This window comes from Xenia sp. Carnegie-2017, unplaced genomic scaffold (assembly GCF_021976095.1).
Source record: "Xenia sp. Carnegie-2017 unplaced genomic scaffold, XeniaSp_v1 HiC_scaffold_1, whole genome shotgun sequence".
Taxonomy (NCBI): Eukaryota; Metazoa; Cnidaria; class Anthozoa; order Malacalcyonacea; family Xeniidae; genus Xenia; species Xenia sp. Carnegie-2017.
In genome coordinates this window covers 1,127,560-1,144,366 of record NW_025813402.1, presented here as the reverse complement: position 1 = coordinate 1,144,366, position 16,807 = coordinate 1,127,560, and the positions used below count along the sequence as shown (strand labels likewise).

Sequence of the window (16,807 nt, the reverse complement as noted above, 5' to 3'; positions counted from 1 at the left end):
ATTTGATAAAAATGAAGTGTGTGATGGCAGTGACTTAACTGGCGCCATTCCTATATCTGTGGCCTTGCAGTGGCTTTTAATTAGAGTTTAAGTATATCTACGCTAACTGGATGAATATTCTCACTTGCCGAAATTAAATCGCTGATTTTCTTCATTTTTACAATCAGCCAGTCCCACGTCGAAATAAACTTCTGAACGTACTATGCATTTATTATAGCGTGAATAGAATAGACCACCCCAAAATGTTTGGGTTATGGCATTGATGGCTCCGCATTCTCCATTAAAATTTCCATCAGATAACCGCAAAAGATTTCCGTTGCCTCGTCCCACAAGACAAGTTGCTCTATTCAGATTCAAGATTGAGCCAGATGGTAAAAATTTAAAACTATTTGTCACTTGAAAAAAATTCCTTGTAAAATGTAATGGAGCGATTCCAGAGAAGAATGCTAAAGCATCATCAACACACATTCCTGACTGAACATGTTTGATAAAAAATCCGCTCATATCTAAAAAAGGACAATGATACTTGATAGAAATGATTGAAAATATCACACTCTACAAAATATATATATAAAAATAATAGGACTTTACCAAAAATAATTTAGCATACTGAATTCTATCAATATAGGAAAAAAAACTCCAAAAAAAGCCATCTTGTAATTCAACCTTTCTAAAGAATTAAATAAACCAATTTCTGTTGAGGGTCATTTTAAAAATAATGGCGTATAAAATAATTTAAGGCATTCAGCATGGAGCATTGAACTAAAATACATGGAACGCTACCTGTAATACAAAACCCTAATAATTTTTAAAGCCGTGATTTTACCCCAGACACGCGAGACTTTTCCCCAGACACGAGTGTGTAGTCAATCACTTATTACTCCGCGAAAGAATCTCGAAACACTAAACGCGCGTGTCTGGGGTAAAATCTCGCGTGTGTGGCGTAAGATATGACTTCAATTATTGGCCTGAGGTAGTGTTCCACGTATTTTAGTTCAATGGCATGGAGACAGAAAACTTTTTACAAACAAGTTGAAAAGTGTAAAAAATTAAATAATACGAATTTTACGGCGCACGGTCTGTTACAATGGAAAAAGGAGAGTTATGGTTTGTTTACGCATTTTTAGTGATTTATCGGGCCACCTATAGAATCTGTTTCTTTTGAAATTTTTTAAGATTGTTGGCTGAAAGCTGGTTTTTCAACTTTGCCAACTAATCTGTGAAGCTTAAACTGTATAAACTCCAATGTCTTCGTTTTTGATGAAAAGGAAGTTTATCTGAACACTAAATACAAATTTGTGCCGAGAAAAAAATTATGATTTAGGTCAGTATTATACAAACATGAAGACAAGGAATATATAATTCAATGTAAAACTGAGTTATGAACACTGTAAGCTGTACACTCTTTTTTGGTTGAGTTCATTTAGGTTGTGCTGTGAAATAGTGCTCTTGATTATAAAAATACCAGAGTTGCACAATTTAAAATTACAAACACTTTAAATAAATATCATGCCCAAGGCTTATACAAAATCGTGAGGCTTTTTTTACTGGTTTATACAGGTTTATACATGCAGAGAAGAGATGCATACAAATATGTACAGAGATATTGTACAGAGGGTTAATTACAGAGGGTTAATGTACAAGGAAATTTATTTCTACTGAAGTGAAATGTAAACATTCTCCTGTGAAAAATATTTAACAGTTTTTGGATGAAGTTGAGCATGATGTTAAACAATGTTCAGACCGAGGTCAATTGGATATCTACTGAAGCAAAGCTGAGGGGGATAGCGCTGACTGCAGTCTGATTAAAAAATTTTTGCGGTTCGCTTTTTTGTTTTTTCATGTAAATACGCGATGAAAACTCACTGGACTGACAGTTTAACTCTTTTGGTGTAAAAATTATTTTTTCCTTTAATTATGATTATGGCGCATATCTTAAAGTGAAATCTGTGTTTTTAGAAGTTGTTTTATGAACATAAATATGACAAATCCCGTCCATGAATAAAATATATACACGGAGTTTGAATATCAGAAGAACACAGAAGGTGACATTAACTTAACAAAAATGATAGTTTGAAAGCACTTAACCAGAAATGTTTTCCACATTCTGATGGACACAGTATCTTATAGATTTACACTTAAAGTTGGTAAGCACTGTTTTGATTTTAATCTTTAAGTTGACAATGAACTACAGGCAAATAAGTTAAACTGAGAACTTTTAAAAAAGATTTTAAAAAAAATAGATTTGATAAATCAAATTGACCGGAATAAATGGTGTTTCTATGAACAATATTTGCATTAACAAACTAAAAGACAAAATTGTCTAAACCTTTAAACTTAAGAAAAATATTGAGAACACAATTTAAATGTCACGTTATATAAAGACATTAAATTAAATCATACGAGATAAAACTGCATAAACAAACGACGCCTGGTGAAGACACCCGACGAAAATTCAAATTTGTTTCAATTTTTCTAAATTGATAACGTACATAGTATAAAATAAAACCATACCATTTTGCATTAAGGTCAAAACTTGTCCCGAAGCACTTATATCATAAGCAAAATATAATCTGCCTATATATTACTTACGATTGCAAATTTTTCTGTATGGCATACTTGTGTAGCTACATTGATATTCAAAGTAAAGATATTTCTTCAAACCAGGACAAATATTTGAAGGAAAGTGATTATCATCAACAGTTACATTACATTCCCTTTCACCATCACAGTAATTTTTAAGGTCACATGTCACATCGACACTACAATTGTAATTAAAGTCATAACCGTAGCCACAAATGCTTCCTTTTCGCAATCCACGATATTCTGCAACTTTTATCACCATATATTGATTATTAGAACAACTAACGTCCGATATATTTTTTCCATCACATGTTACTGAGCCTATAGAAGACACACAAAAAATAAGTAAATACAAATTTATACAAGCTTATCTTTAAATTCCTGTAAAATAAAAGTTGATTTGATAAAAATGAAGTGTGTGATGGCAGTGACTTCACTGGCGCCATTCCTATATCTGTGGCCTTGCAGTGGTTTTTAATTAGAGTTTAAGTATATCTACGCTAACTGGATGAATATTCTCACTTGCCGAAATTGAATCGCTGATCTTCTTCATTTGTACAATTAGCCAGTCTCACGTATTTAGACACACTTAGTCGTATACATTTATTATAGCGTGGAAAGAATAGACCACCCCCAAATGTTTGGGTTATGGCATTGATGGCTCCGCATTCTCCATTAAAATTTCCATCAGATAACCACAAAAAATTTCCGTTGCCTCGTCTCACAAGACAAGTTGCTCTATTCAGATTCAAGATTGAGCCAGATGGTAAAAATTTAAAACTATTTGTCACTTGAAAAAAATTCCTTGTAAGCCGTAATGGAGCGATTCCACGGAAGCTTGCTGGAGCATTATCAACACACTTTCCTGACTGAACATGTTTGATAAAAAATCCACTCATATCTAAAAAAGGACAATGATACTTGATAGAAATGATTGAAAATATCACACTCTACAAAATATATATATAAAAATAATAGGACTTTACCAAAAATAATTTAGCATACTGAATTCTATCAATATAGGAAAAAACACTCCAAAAAAAAGCCATCTTGTAATTCAACTTTTCTAAAGAATTAAATAAACCAATTCCTGTTGAGGGTCATTTTAAAAATAATGGCGTATAAAATAATTTAAGGCATTCAGCATGGAGCATTGAACTAAAATACATGGAACGCTACCTGTAATACGAAACCCTAATAATTTTTAAAGCCGTGATTGTACCCCAGACACGCGAGACTTTTCCCCAGACACGAGTGTGTAGTCAATCACTTATTACTCCGCGAAAGAATCTCGAAACACTAAACGCGCGTGTCTTGGGTAAAATCTCGCGTGTGTGGCGTAAGATATGACTTCAATAATTGGCCTGAGGTAGTGTTCCACGTATTTTAGTTCAATGGCATGGAGACAGAAAACTTTTACAAACAAGTTGAAAAGTGTAAAAAATTAAATAATACGAATTTTACGGCGCACGGTCTGTTACAATGGAAAAAGGAGAGTTATGGTTTGTTTACGCATTTTTAGTGATTTATCGGGCCACCTATAGAATCTGTTTCTTTTGAAATTTTTTAAGATTGTTGGCTGAAAGCTGGTTTTTCAACTTTGCCAACTAATCTGTGAAGCTTAAACTGTATAAACTCCAATGTCTTCGTTTTTGATGAAAAGGAAGTTTATCTGAACACTAAATACAAATTTGTGCCGAGAAAAAAATTATGATTTAGGTCAGTATTATACAAACATGAAGACAAGGAATATATAATTCAATGTAAAACTGAGTTATGAACACTGTAAGCTGTACACTCTTTTTTGGTTGAGTTCATTTAGGTTGTGCTGTGAAATAGTGCTCTTGATTATAAAAATACCAGAGTTGCACAATTTAAAATTACAAACACTTTAAATAAATATCATGCCCAAGGCTTATACAAAATCGTGAGGCTTTTTTTACTGGTTTATACAGGTTTATACATGCAGAGAAGAGATGCATACAAATATGTACAGAGATATTGTACAGAGGGTTAATTACAGAGGGTTAATGTACAAGGAAATTTATTTCTACTGAAGTGAAATGTAAACATTCTCCTGTGAAAATATTTAACAGTTTTGGATGAAGTTGAGCATGATGTTAAACAATGTTCAGACCGAGGTCAATTGGATATCTACTGAAGCAAAGCTGAGGGGATAGCGCTGACTGCAGTCTGATTAAAAATTTTGCGGTTCGCTTTTTGTTTTTCATGTAAATACGCGATGAAAACTCACTGGACTGACAGTTTAACTCTTTTGGTGTAAAATTATTTTTCCTTTAATTATGATTATGGCGCATATCTTAAAGTGAAATCTGTGTTTTTAGAAGTTGTTTTATGAACATAAATATGACAAATCCCGTCCATGAATAAAATATATACACGGAGTTTGAATATCAGAAGAACACAGAAGGTGACATTAACTTAACAAAAATTATAGTTTGAAAGCACTTAACCAGAAATGTTTTCCACATTCTGATGGACACAGTATCTTATAGATTTACACTTAAAGTTGGTAAGCACTGTTTTGATTTTAATCTTTAAGTTGACAATGAACTACAGGCAAATAAGTTAAACTGAGAACTTTTAAAAAAGATTTTAAAAAAAATAGATTTGATAAATCAAATTGACCGGAATAAATGGTGTTTCTATGAACAATATTTGCATTAACAAACTAAAAAGACAAAATTGTCTAAACCTTTAAACTTAAGAAAAATATTGAGAACACAATTTAAATGTCACGTTATATAAAGACGTTAAATTAAATCATACGAGATAAAACTGCATAAACAAACGACGCCTGGTGAAGACACCCGACGAAAATTCAAATTTGTTTCAATTTTTCTAAATTGATAACGTACATAGTATAAAAATAAAAACCATACCATTTTGCATTAAGGTCAAAACTTGTCCCGAAGCACTTATATCATAAGCAAAATATAATCTGCCTATATATTACTTACGATTGCAAATTTTTCTGTATGGCATACTTGTGTAGCTACATTGATATTCAAAGTAAAGATATTTCTTCAAACCAGGACAAATATTTGAAGGAAAGTGATTATCATCAACAGTTACATTACATTCCCTTTCACCATCACAGTATTTTTTAAGGTCACATGTCACATCGACACTACAATTGTAATTAAAGAAATAACCGTAGCCACAAATGCTTCCTTTTCGCAATGCACGATATTCTGCAACTTTTATCACCATATATTGATCATTAGAACAACTAACGTCCGATATATTTTGTCCATCACATGTTACTGAGCCTATAGAAGACACACAAAAAATAAGTAAATACAAATTTATACAAGCTTATCTTTAAATTCCTGTAAAATAAAAGTTGATTTGATAAAAATAAAGTGTGTGATGGCAGTGACTTCACTGGCGCCATTCCTATATCTGTGGCCTTGCAGTGGTTTTTAATTAGAGTTTAAATATATCTACGCTAACTGGATGAATATTCTCACTTACCGAAATTGAATCGCTGATCTTCTTCATTTGTACAATTTGCCAGTCTCACGTATTTAGACACACTTAGTCTTATACATTTATTATAGCGTGAAAAGAATAGACCACCCCAAAATGTTTGGGTTATGGCATTGATGGCTCCGCATTCTCCATTAAAATTTCCATCAGATAACCGCAAAAGATTTTCGTTGCCTCGTCTCACAAGACAAGTTGCTCTATTCAGATTCAAGATTGAGCCAGATGGTAAAAATTTAAAACTATTTGTCACTTGAAAAAAATTCCATGCAAACCATAATGGAGCGATTCCAGGGAAGCTTGCTGGAACATCATCAACACACAATCCTGACTGAACATGTTTGATAAAAAATCCACTCATATCTAAAAAAGGACAATGATACTTGATAGAAATGATTGAAAATATCACACTCTACAAAATATATATATAAAAATAATAGGACTTTACCAAAAATAATTTAGCATACTGAATTCTATCAATATAGGAAAAAACACTCCAAAAAAAGCCATCTAGTAATTCAACCTTTCTAAAGAATTAAATAAACCAATTCCTGTTGAGGGTCATTTTAAAAATAATGGCGTATAAAACAATTTAAGGCATTCAGCATGGAGCATTGAACTAAAATACATGGAACGCTACCTGTAATACAAAACCCTAATAATTTTTAAAGCCGTGATTTTACCCCAGACACGCGAGACTTTTCCCCAGACACGAGTGTGTAGTCAATCACTTATTACTCCGCGAAAGAATCTCGAAAAACTAAACGCGCGTGTCTTGGGTAAAATCTCGCGTGTGTGGCGTAAGATATGGCTTCAATTATTGGCCTGAGGTAGCGTTCCACGTATTTTAGTTCAATGGCATGGAGACAGAAAACTTTTACAAACAAGTTGAAAAGTGTAAAAAATTAAATAATACGAATTTTACGGCGCACGGTCTGTTACAATGGAAAAAGGAGAGTTATGGTTTGTTTACGCATTTTTAGTGATTTATCGGGCCACCTATAGAATCTGTTTCTTTTGAAATTTTTTAAGATTGTTGGCTGAAAGCTGGTTTTTCAACTTTGCCAACTAATCTGTGAAGCTTAAACTGTATAAACTCCAATGTCTTCGTTTTTGATGAAAAGGAAGTTTATCTGAACACTAAATACAAATTTGTGCCGAGAAAAAAATTATGATTTAGGTCAGTATTATACAAACATGAAGACAAGGAATATATAATTCAATGTAAAACTGAGTTATGAACACTGTAAGCTGTACACTCTTTTTTGGTTGAGTTCATTTAGGTTGTGCTGTGAAATAGTGCTCTTGATTATAAAAATACCAGAGTTGCACAATTTAAAATTACAAACACTTTAAATAAATATCATGCCCAAGGCTTATACAAAATCGTGAGGCTTTTTTTACTGGTTTATACAGGTTTATACATGCAGAGAAGAGATGCATACAAATATGTACAGAGATATTGTACAGAGGGTTAATTACAGAGGGTTAATGTACAAGGAAATTTATTTCTACTGAAGTGAAATGTAAACATTCTCCTGTGAAAAATATTTAACAGTTTTTGGATGAAGTTGAGCATGATGTTAAACAATGTTCAGACCGAGGTCAATTGGATATCTACTGAAGCAAAGCTGAGGGGGATAGCGCTGACTGCAGTCTGATTAAAAAATTTTTGCGGTTCGCTTTTTTGTTTTTTCATGTAAATACGCGATGAAAACTCACTGGACTGACAGTTTAACTCTTTTGGTGTAAAAATTATTTTTTCCTTTAATTATGATTATGGCGCATATCTTAAAGTGAAATCTGTGTTTTTAGAAGTTGTTTTATGAACATAAATATGACAAATCCCGTCCATGAATAAAAGATATACACGGAGTTTGAATATCAGAAGAACACAGAAGGTGACATTAACTTAAAAAAAATTTTAGTTTGAAAGCACTTAACCAGAAATGTTTTCCACATTCTGATGGACACAGTATCTTATAGATTTACACTTAAAGTTGGTAAGCACTGTTTTGATTTTAATCTTTAAGTTGACAATGAACTACAGGCAAATAAGTTAAACTGAGAACTTTTAACAAAGATTTTAAAAAAAATAGATTTGATAAATCAAATTGACCGGAATAAATGGTGTTTCTATGAACAATATTTGCATTAACAAACTAAAAAGACAAAATTGTCTAAACCTTTAAACTTAAGAAAAATATTGAGAACACAATTTAAATGTCACGTTATATAAAGACATTAAATTAAATCATACGAGATAAAACTGCATAAACAAACCACGCCTGGTGAAGACACCCGACGAAAATTCAAATTTGTTTCAATTTTTCTAAATTGATAACGTACATAGTATAAAAATAAACACCATACCATTTTGCATTAAGGTCAAAACTTGTCCCGAAGCACTTATATCATAAGCAAAATATAATCTGCCTATATATTACTTACGACTGCAAATTTTTCTGTATGGCATACTTGTGTAGCTACATTGATATTCAAAGTAAAGATATTTCTTCAAACCAGGACAAATATTTGAAGGAAAGTGATTATCATCAACAGTTACATTACATTCCCTTTCACCATCACAGTAATTTTTAAGGTCACATGTCACATCGACACGACAATTGTAATAAAAACTTGAGCCACAAATGATTCCTTTTCGCAATCTACGATATTCTGCAACTTTTATCACCATATATTGATTATTAGAACAACTAACGTCCGATATATTTTGTCCATCACATGTTACTGAGCCTATAGAAGACACACAAAAAATAAGTAAATACAAATTTATACAAGCTTATCTTTAAATTCCTGTAAAATAAAAGTTGATTTGATAAAAATGAAGTGTGTGATGGCAGTGACTTCACTGGCGCCATTCCTATATCTGTGGCCTTGCAGTGGCTTTTAATTAGAGTTTAAGTATATCTACGCTAACTGGATGAATATTCTCACTTGCCGAAATTGAATCGCTGATTTTCTTCATTTTTACAATTAGCCAGTCTCACGTATTTAGACACACTTAGTCGTATACATTTATTATAGCGTGAAAAGAATAGACCACCCCAAAATGTTTGGGTTATGGCATTGATGGCTCCGCATTCTCCATTAAAATTTCCATCAGATAACCACAAAAGATTTCCGTTGCCTCGTCTCACAAGACAAGTTGCTCTATTCAGATTCAAGATTGAGCCAGATGGTAAAAATTTAAAACTATTTGTCACTTGAAAAAGATTCCTTGTAAACTGTAATGGAGCGATTCCACGGAAGCTTGCTGGAGCATCATCAACACACTTTCCTGACTGAACATGTTTGATAAAAAATCCACTCATATCTAAAAAAGGACAATGATACTTGATAGAAATGATTGATAATATCACACTCTACAAAATATATATATAAAAATAATAGGACTTTACCAAAAATAATTTAGCATACTGAATTCTATCAATATAGGAAAAAACATTCCAAAAAAAGCCATCTTGTAATTCAACCTTTCTAAAGAATTAAATAAACCAATTCCTGTTGAGGGTCATTTTAAAAATAATGGCGTATAAAATAATTTAAGGCATTCAGCATGGAGCATTGAACTAAAATACATGGAACGCTACCTGTAATACAAAACCCTAATAATTTTTAAAGCCGTGATTGTACCCCAGACACGCGAGACTTCTCCCCAGACACGAGTGTGTAGTCAATCACTTATTACTCCGCGAAAGAATCTCGAAACACTAAACGCGCGTGTCTTGGGTAAAATCTCGCGTGTGTGGCGTAAGATATGACTTCAATAATTGGCCTGAGGTAGTGTTCCACGTATTTTAGTTCAATGGCATGGAGACAGAAAACTTTTACAAACAAGTTGAAAAGTGTAAAAAATTAAATAATACGAATTTTACGGCGCACGGTCTGTTACAATGGAAAAAGGAGAGTTATGGTTTGTTTACGCATTTTAGTGATTTATCGGGCCACCTATAGAATCTGTTTCTTTTGAAATTTTTTAAGATTGTTGGCTGAAAGCTGGTTTTTCAACTTTGCCAACTAATCTGTGAGCTTAAACTGTATAAACTCCAATGTCTTCGTTTTTGATGAAAAGGAAGTTTATCTGAACACTAAATACAAATTTGTGCCGAGAAAAAAATGACAATTTAGGTCAGTATCATACAAACATGAAGACAAGGAATATATAATTCAATGTAAAACTGAGTTATGAACACTGTACGCTGTACACTCTTTTTTGGTTGAGTTCATTTAGGTTGTGCTGTGAAATAGTGCTCTTGATTATAAAAATACCAGAGTTGCACAATTTAAAATTATAAACACTTTAAATAAATATCATGCCCAAGGCTTATACAAAATCGTGAGGCTTTTTTTACTGGTTTATACAGGTTTATACATGCAGAGAAGAGATGCATACAAATATGTACAGAGATATTGTACAGAGGGTTAATTACAGAGGGTTAATGTACAAGGAAATTTATTTCTACTGAAGTGAAATGTAAACATTCTCCTGTGAAAAATATTTAACAGTTTTTGGATGAAGTTGAGCATGATGTTAAACAATGTTCAGACCGAGGTCAATTGGATATCTACTGAAGCAAAGCTGAGGGGGATAGCGCTGACTGCAGTCTGATTAAAAAATTTTTGCGGTTCGCTTTTTTGTTTTTTCATGTAAATACGCGATGAAAACTCACTGGACTGACAGTTTAACTCTTTTGATGTTTTTTTTCGTCTTTATTTTCGATAGTTTGAGTAGAGTAAATCACTTGAAAATCTCGAAGAAGATTCTACCAAAATACTCTTTGTATTTACAGTTGTCTCATAAAGAAAATTACGTCACCTACAGATAATTTTCAATGTTTTAAAGGTGATAATATATTGACAAGTATCTAAAGGCTCTTAGCCAATGACAATCGAGATTTCATCACCGTTGTATTATAATAATAAATCTTAACAAGCATAGATCAATATATGAACACCTTAACCCTAACCCTCACACCCTTTAGCAAACAACCAAAATCTTCCAACGTGATCGTTACTGAATAAAATCAATAAGCAAAAAAATAACCAAGACACACTCTTGAATTGAGCTTTTGCACTTTAACAGGTTTGCATTCTAATAAATGCATGACGAATTAAACATGTTCGGCTTTTCCGGGCGTGTATTCTATTAGTTTTGCAATTGCAAAGAAATTTCACATAAGAGTTTATGTACATTATGGAATAAATATAGGTCAAAGTGTCGTATGGATTTGACCAAAGTTGAATATGAAACATTATAACCACATTGGTGCACTATAAATTAAACTGACACAGGAGAAACTAAAATAAACTGCCTTGTGTGTACCTTGACCACGTCTTTCGTTCACGTTGATGACAACATAACAGGTGTGATTTTTTCCACCGTATAAAACATACTTATAAGGGATTTTGTGTTGTCCGATTCCAAAGAGAGAAAAAGGTATTTTATACCGTTTTTCTATTGTTTCATTTATGTACTTATGTGAACACGTGAAGTTTTCTGGTTCTTTCCATTCTGCCGATGCATTAATAAACTTACTGATGGAGAATATCCCAGCAGTAACGTTCAAAATAATCGGGTTGCATCCACATGTCCCTAAAAAATTAAGTTATCTTTAACTGGTTGTCCAGAGAAAAAGAACAAGCAGAAAGTGACATTCATTTGTCCACAAAATGTTACAAACTATTCACATTGAATCGAAAGTCTTTGTTAAACCCAAATAGACAATAACTATACAGACTATATAATATAACTGAGTAAATTACTATTTTTGACTCTACTGTCACACTTAACTTTGCTTTTGTAACTAGACAGATTAATAATGAACGAGAGATTATGCTGCGTCATTGCTCTGAAGCTAGTGTATCCAAATCAGTTGAGTACTTTAACATGTACCTTCCGGGTTTAAACCATTTACTTTGTGTACCTTACTTTAATGCGCTTTCTAAGAACACGGCTTCAATTAGCGTTATTTAAATTAAACAGTAATATAAGTGTTGTGATTGTTTGCCAAGTACATGGCCATTTGATGTTCTGTACTTACTGTAAACTGAACTGTTGTTTACTTTACCTTCGAGTGGACATATTTCACTAAACATTTTAAATCGCTCTAAAAGATATTTCTTCTCCTCAACACAACAACGTGTACGAGTATTGTTGCATTTCGAATCGATTTCAATTTTGTCCGCCACAAATTTCTTCCATTCTTCCTCACAAAACTCAAGTTCTTCATTCCAACCCATTTTCATTGTGAATCCATGACCAAATAACAGCCACAATAACCACCATATCATTAAATTCATCATCGCAAAAATCGAAGGATATAGAGTAAAGTTCTAAATTATAATTGATTGTTGGATGTATGTACGTTATCACAGAAGACTTTAAATTTATATTTAGACCGACAACAACTACGTCACAATTACATCTGTGATGCAAGCAGATCACGATCAAAACGTATTTTTGAGCAATATATGAAGATTATCTAAAAAATTCATTTCAGCAAAATTGTGCAGCGAGAGAAACTGTTCAAAAATAGATCGAGTTAGTCTCATATGGCTGCATGATGGTTCTCTCAATGATAGCCATGGTAGCTATTATATATGTACGTGGTTATAATTTTTTTAAATGGTAAAACTTGCTTATCTTTCAATTTATGCTTTATTCTTCTTACTCGGTTCAGTCTAAATTTCAACTTCTTGTGTTTCAAGAGATTTATTGAACGATGAAAAAAGCTTTTTAGTGGATAGCGCTAAGGAAACGAAGAAAGCGAGATCAAATTAAAATTAAAGCAGATCATTTATTTTAGATACAATAGATTAAGAACACCGGACGATGTTAAAATTCTTTCTCTGAATATGAAAATAACAATTGTCCATGCAGAGCTTCCCATTAGTAATTTCATTTCAATTTCCCGTTACGTCATGATACATGTAAGAAACCTATGAAATCATAAAGTACTTTACAATTTCTTGTAACGCAGCCTCTATAGCTGTATAGCTATACCCATATTGCCTCTATAGCTATACCCGTATTGCATTTTCATTCGAATTTTATAATTCATCGAATTAAACACATTAGGAGCTATAAAACAGCTAAATTACTCAGTTGACGAATTCATAAAGTTACAGTTGAAAAATTGACTAAATATATTAAAAATTTCAAAAAATAATGACCAAAAATATGTTGAAACTAGTGTTAGATATGTACATTACATGCACAGCGGAGCTTTATTTCTATTGGGAAGGAAGTGCTCGCGATATAAATGAGCGTCGATATTAAGGGCAGCTAAGTAGTTTTGGGTTTCAGCGTTATCTTGAGATTGCTCAAATTCTTTTATAAAAACTTACAGAAATATCACAGAAAATCGTGGAAATATTTTGCAACTTTTTACATTTTTTCAAGCTTGTCGTTATTCCTTTGTTTGCAGTTATTCGTGGAGTACTAACTGACAATGAATACTCCATAAGAATCGAAAATCTCAAGCGGATTTCTTTTCTATTTTTTGCAAGTGCCGCTGAAGAACAAAATTATTTACAGAACAGTGAAATAGGGTTTGTTTTTGATTTAGTTGAGAGATTTGAGCAAAAATATAATAATATATATGACTCAAAATATGAATGTAATAACCTGTAACGAATTCTACATCAAGCATGGAGGTATTGTGGTAAATGAAACTCAGAGGAAGAAAAAATTTGCAGTATTAAATGTTAACATGGCATCGACGATAAAGAAAGTTCCATTTTACTATCTTACCTTTATTCTTTTATTAATTGAAAAACGGACACAATAAGGCGACTGCAGAAATACACCTTACACAAGCATAGAAAAATTAAGATACGTTCAAGTCAGACGAACAAAAGAGTTGTGGCTTTCGCAAGCTTTTACTTGCAACTGCTGGCCAAGACTGTCGGCTTCCTTAAATGTACAGTGCCATATTGAGTATATACAAACACTCATGCCATCTGCCCTAGTTATTCAACATTTTATAGAATTTTTTGCGTCAAATCTTATCCTTTACGAATTTACTATAATATTTTTATTGTTTATAAATTTGGATGCTGTTGTTGGTTGACAAAGCAATGTTATAGAAGATAGAGTTTTTGATATTTTAGAGAATTACCTTTGTTTATTGCTACGAAGCAACGAAGCACAAATAATGCATCTAGTGTGGGCAAACACGGCAAAACAGGTTAATGACTTCAAGTGCTTGATGACGAAAAATTATATTGTTACAATATAAAACGTATTTTAAGTTTTTGACTATCAACTTTACCAACTGTAAATTCAATTTTGCTAACAGTCATTAGCAAAATTTAGGCCCTAAATACAACAAATTGTGTCGGACCGAACTATACAGTAAAATTTACTACGTAATACCAGCTGTACCTTTATTGCCTACTGGTGTTTGTTTAAACGATGGACACAGTACGACAGCGGCGCAAATACAGTGAGAAATGAGAAGAAAAACAATGCTTCAAGGAATAATGACTTCTTTATTAAATAATGTTCAAGCGATTGGGTTAAGCATAAAGAATCAAAAACAACATCATTTCGATATAAATTTTAACTTGGTATATTACAAACTTTTAGTTTATGCGTTGGACGGCCGCTTTGTGGGATATTATATCAAACTAAATTAAAACTAGATATGATGATTTTAATTTAGGCAATTTTTTCAATTTTTTTCGTAATATAGCTTTGTTAATTAGTTCTTAAGTGTTGTCCTTAAGTCTGCGTTCTGATGTGAAGAGGTGCACCGAAAACATGTAGAAACAGATAAATTTCGAAGTATCACATTAAAATTAGCTGTATTATAAGGCCTTTACTAATTGGGAAGTCTTTAAAGAGAAATATCGGATCATTTAATTCTTTATGAGCAGATCGCAGGCTCGAAGAGCGAATAAACGAATTAGGTAATATAATAAAAGGTTTATTATAAAGGATTATTTTAACTGAAACGAAGCTTTCTTTACTTTTTTGTCCTCGCTGTTTTGTAAAAGTTGGCATTCATACCTGTTTTATTTTTGTTTTCAAAATTTTTGCTATTTGCTTTACGAAATTTATTTACATTTGTAAAATTACCTGTAATGGCCGCCGACATGAATTGTTATTAATCAGAGACTATATATGGTCATTGTCAACATTAAGTCATTAACAGCATATGTAATAACATGTTTGCTTCGAGATCTTTTGTTATCACATAGACGTTTACTGACGTATTTCCTCATCATAATATTCATTAGGGACGTTTAGGGGCTGATTACATGGACCGAGTTGTCCCGGTTAGCCGAGGTGAGACAATTTTACCGATACCGCGGCCTCTTTTATAATTACTATTAAAAACAGCATTGTGATTACATGGGAAACGAGTCAACTCGCTTTGCTGGGATATCGGTCGTTGAAAGCCGGGACAACTCGGTTATCCGGATGAAAATTGTCTCGTTCGCTCATGTAATCACTTTTTCCCGAGTTGCCCCGGGTAAGCGAGTTGAAAGCTATTGTGTGAAGCATGCGCACTTAGTTTAAATTTGCAAAATGGCGGAAAGCTCTATAAACGATAATGCAAACAAAAGTAAAAAATCTAAAAGATCTGCCACGATCGACATAGATAATCGCTTTCAGTGGACTTTAGAAATGGTCAAGGATTTACTGGAAGGGTTGCTCGAGTACAAATCTCAAATGGAGTATAGAAACTCAGATTTCAATGCGGACAAAGTTAAACAATATGAATCAGTTAGAATTATTTTGGCCAACAAATATCGTGACGGTTCATTGTTTGGGCCGACAGAGATTCCTGCATATACTGAAGAAGACAATAAGGAGGATTATACAAGGTCATGTGAAAAATTCAAAGCCCAAATTCGACGAGGATATACTCGAGTTCAAGAAAAAATAAAACATCTGCGACAGAAATTTAGTAATGCTGTTACCTCAGGTACAAGATCAGGCTCAGGAAAAATGGTTATGGAGTTTTATGATGTTATGGTCAAAATATGGGGAGGATCACCTGCAACAGAACCATTGCAATTTGGTGTGCAATCAGCAGAAAAAGAAGATGAGGAAGGCTGGGAAATTAATGACTTTAATACAACTTTGTCTGATGTAATAGAAGAATCTTCTCGCATATCTGATAGTTCTCATCATGAGTCCATAGCAGAATGCGAGAATACTTTTAGTGAGAAAGAAAAGCATGAAGCAATGAGAGGCAAGCGGAAAATGAATGTGGTACCCACATTGATTGATAACAAACGTAGGCACATGGAACGTCAGTTATCAGCTTCCCAACGCGACAAAATCTTGATGCAAGAATCAAAAGATGAACAACAATTTCGTAAAGAGATATCAAATTCCCTGAAAGAATCCAATTTATTATTTGCAGAGTCTTTGAAGGCAATTAGTGCTTCAATGACTGCTATTGCTTCTTCAATTCAAAAATCATGTGAATCGTCACAGCACATCAGGCCACCATACCCATCAGATCGAATGCAGTCCACAAATCTTATGCCGCAGTTTCACCAAGGTATTAATACCTCTAATTACATATTTCCACCTGATATGTCTGGCCAGTCTTTCTATATTCCCCATGTAGAAAGCAATGGAGAACCCTTGCAACCACATCAACATCAATATTGACTTTTAACATTTTATTGGTTAAAAACATCATACTTGTTTTATTTTTTATGTTGAATT

The 16,807-nt window shown here is 32.9% G+C and overlaps 1 protein-coding gene across 1 annotated transcript; it reads right to left on the bottom strand.

Annotated features, from left to right (window-relative positions):
* Positions 1-43: 43 nt before the first annotated feature.
* LOC124434397 lies at positions 44-12,862 on the bottom strand. The gene is made up of 4 exons (XM_046984293.1): positions 12,789-12,862; positions 12,186-12,450; positions 11,441-11,710; positions 44-506 (listed from the first exon to the last, which is right to left on the bottom strand). Exons 2-4 carry the CDS (start codon positions 12,418-12,420, stop codon positions 121-123), a joined length of 891 nt encoding a protein of 296 aa, XP_046840249.1. The 5' UTR covers positions 12,421-12,450; positions 12,789-12,862; the 3' UTR covers positions 44-120.
* Between the last annotated feature and the right edge of the window lie 3,945 nt (positions 12,863-16,807).

What these genes read in the sequence shown, in the direction of transcription:
- LOC124434397 (XM_046984293.1), bottom strand. Translation starts at nt 12,420, where the DNA reads ATGATGAATTTAATGATATGGTGGTTATTGTGGCTGTTATTTGGTCAT. An exon ending in TGAAATATGTCCACTCGAAG is followed by an intron (nt 11,711 to 12,185) that starts GTAAAGTAAACA and finishes TTAATTTTTTAG; the next exon opens with GGACATGTGGATGCAACCCG. An exon ending in GAACGAAAGACGTGGTCAAG is followed by an intron (nt 507 to 11,440) that starts GTACACACAAGG and finishes GTCCTTTTTTAG; the next exon opens with ATATGAGCGGATTTTTTATC.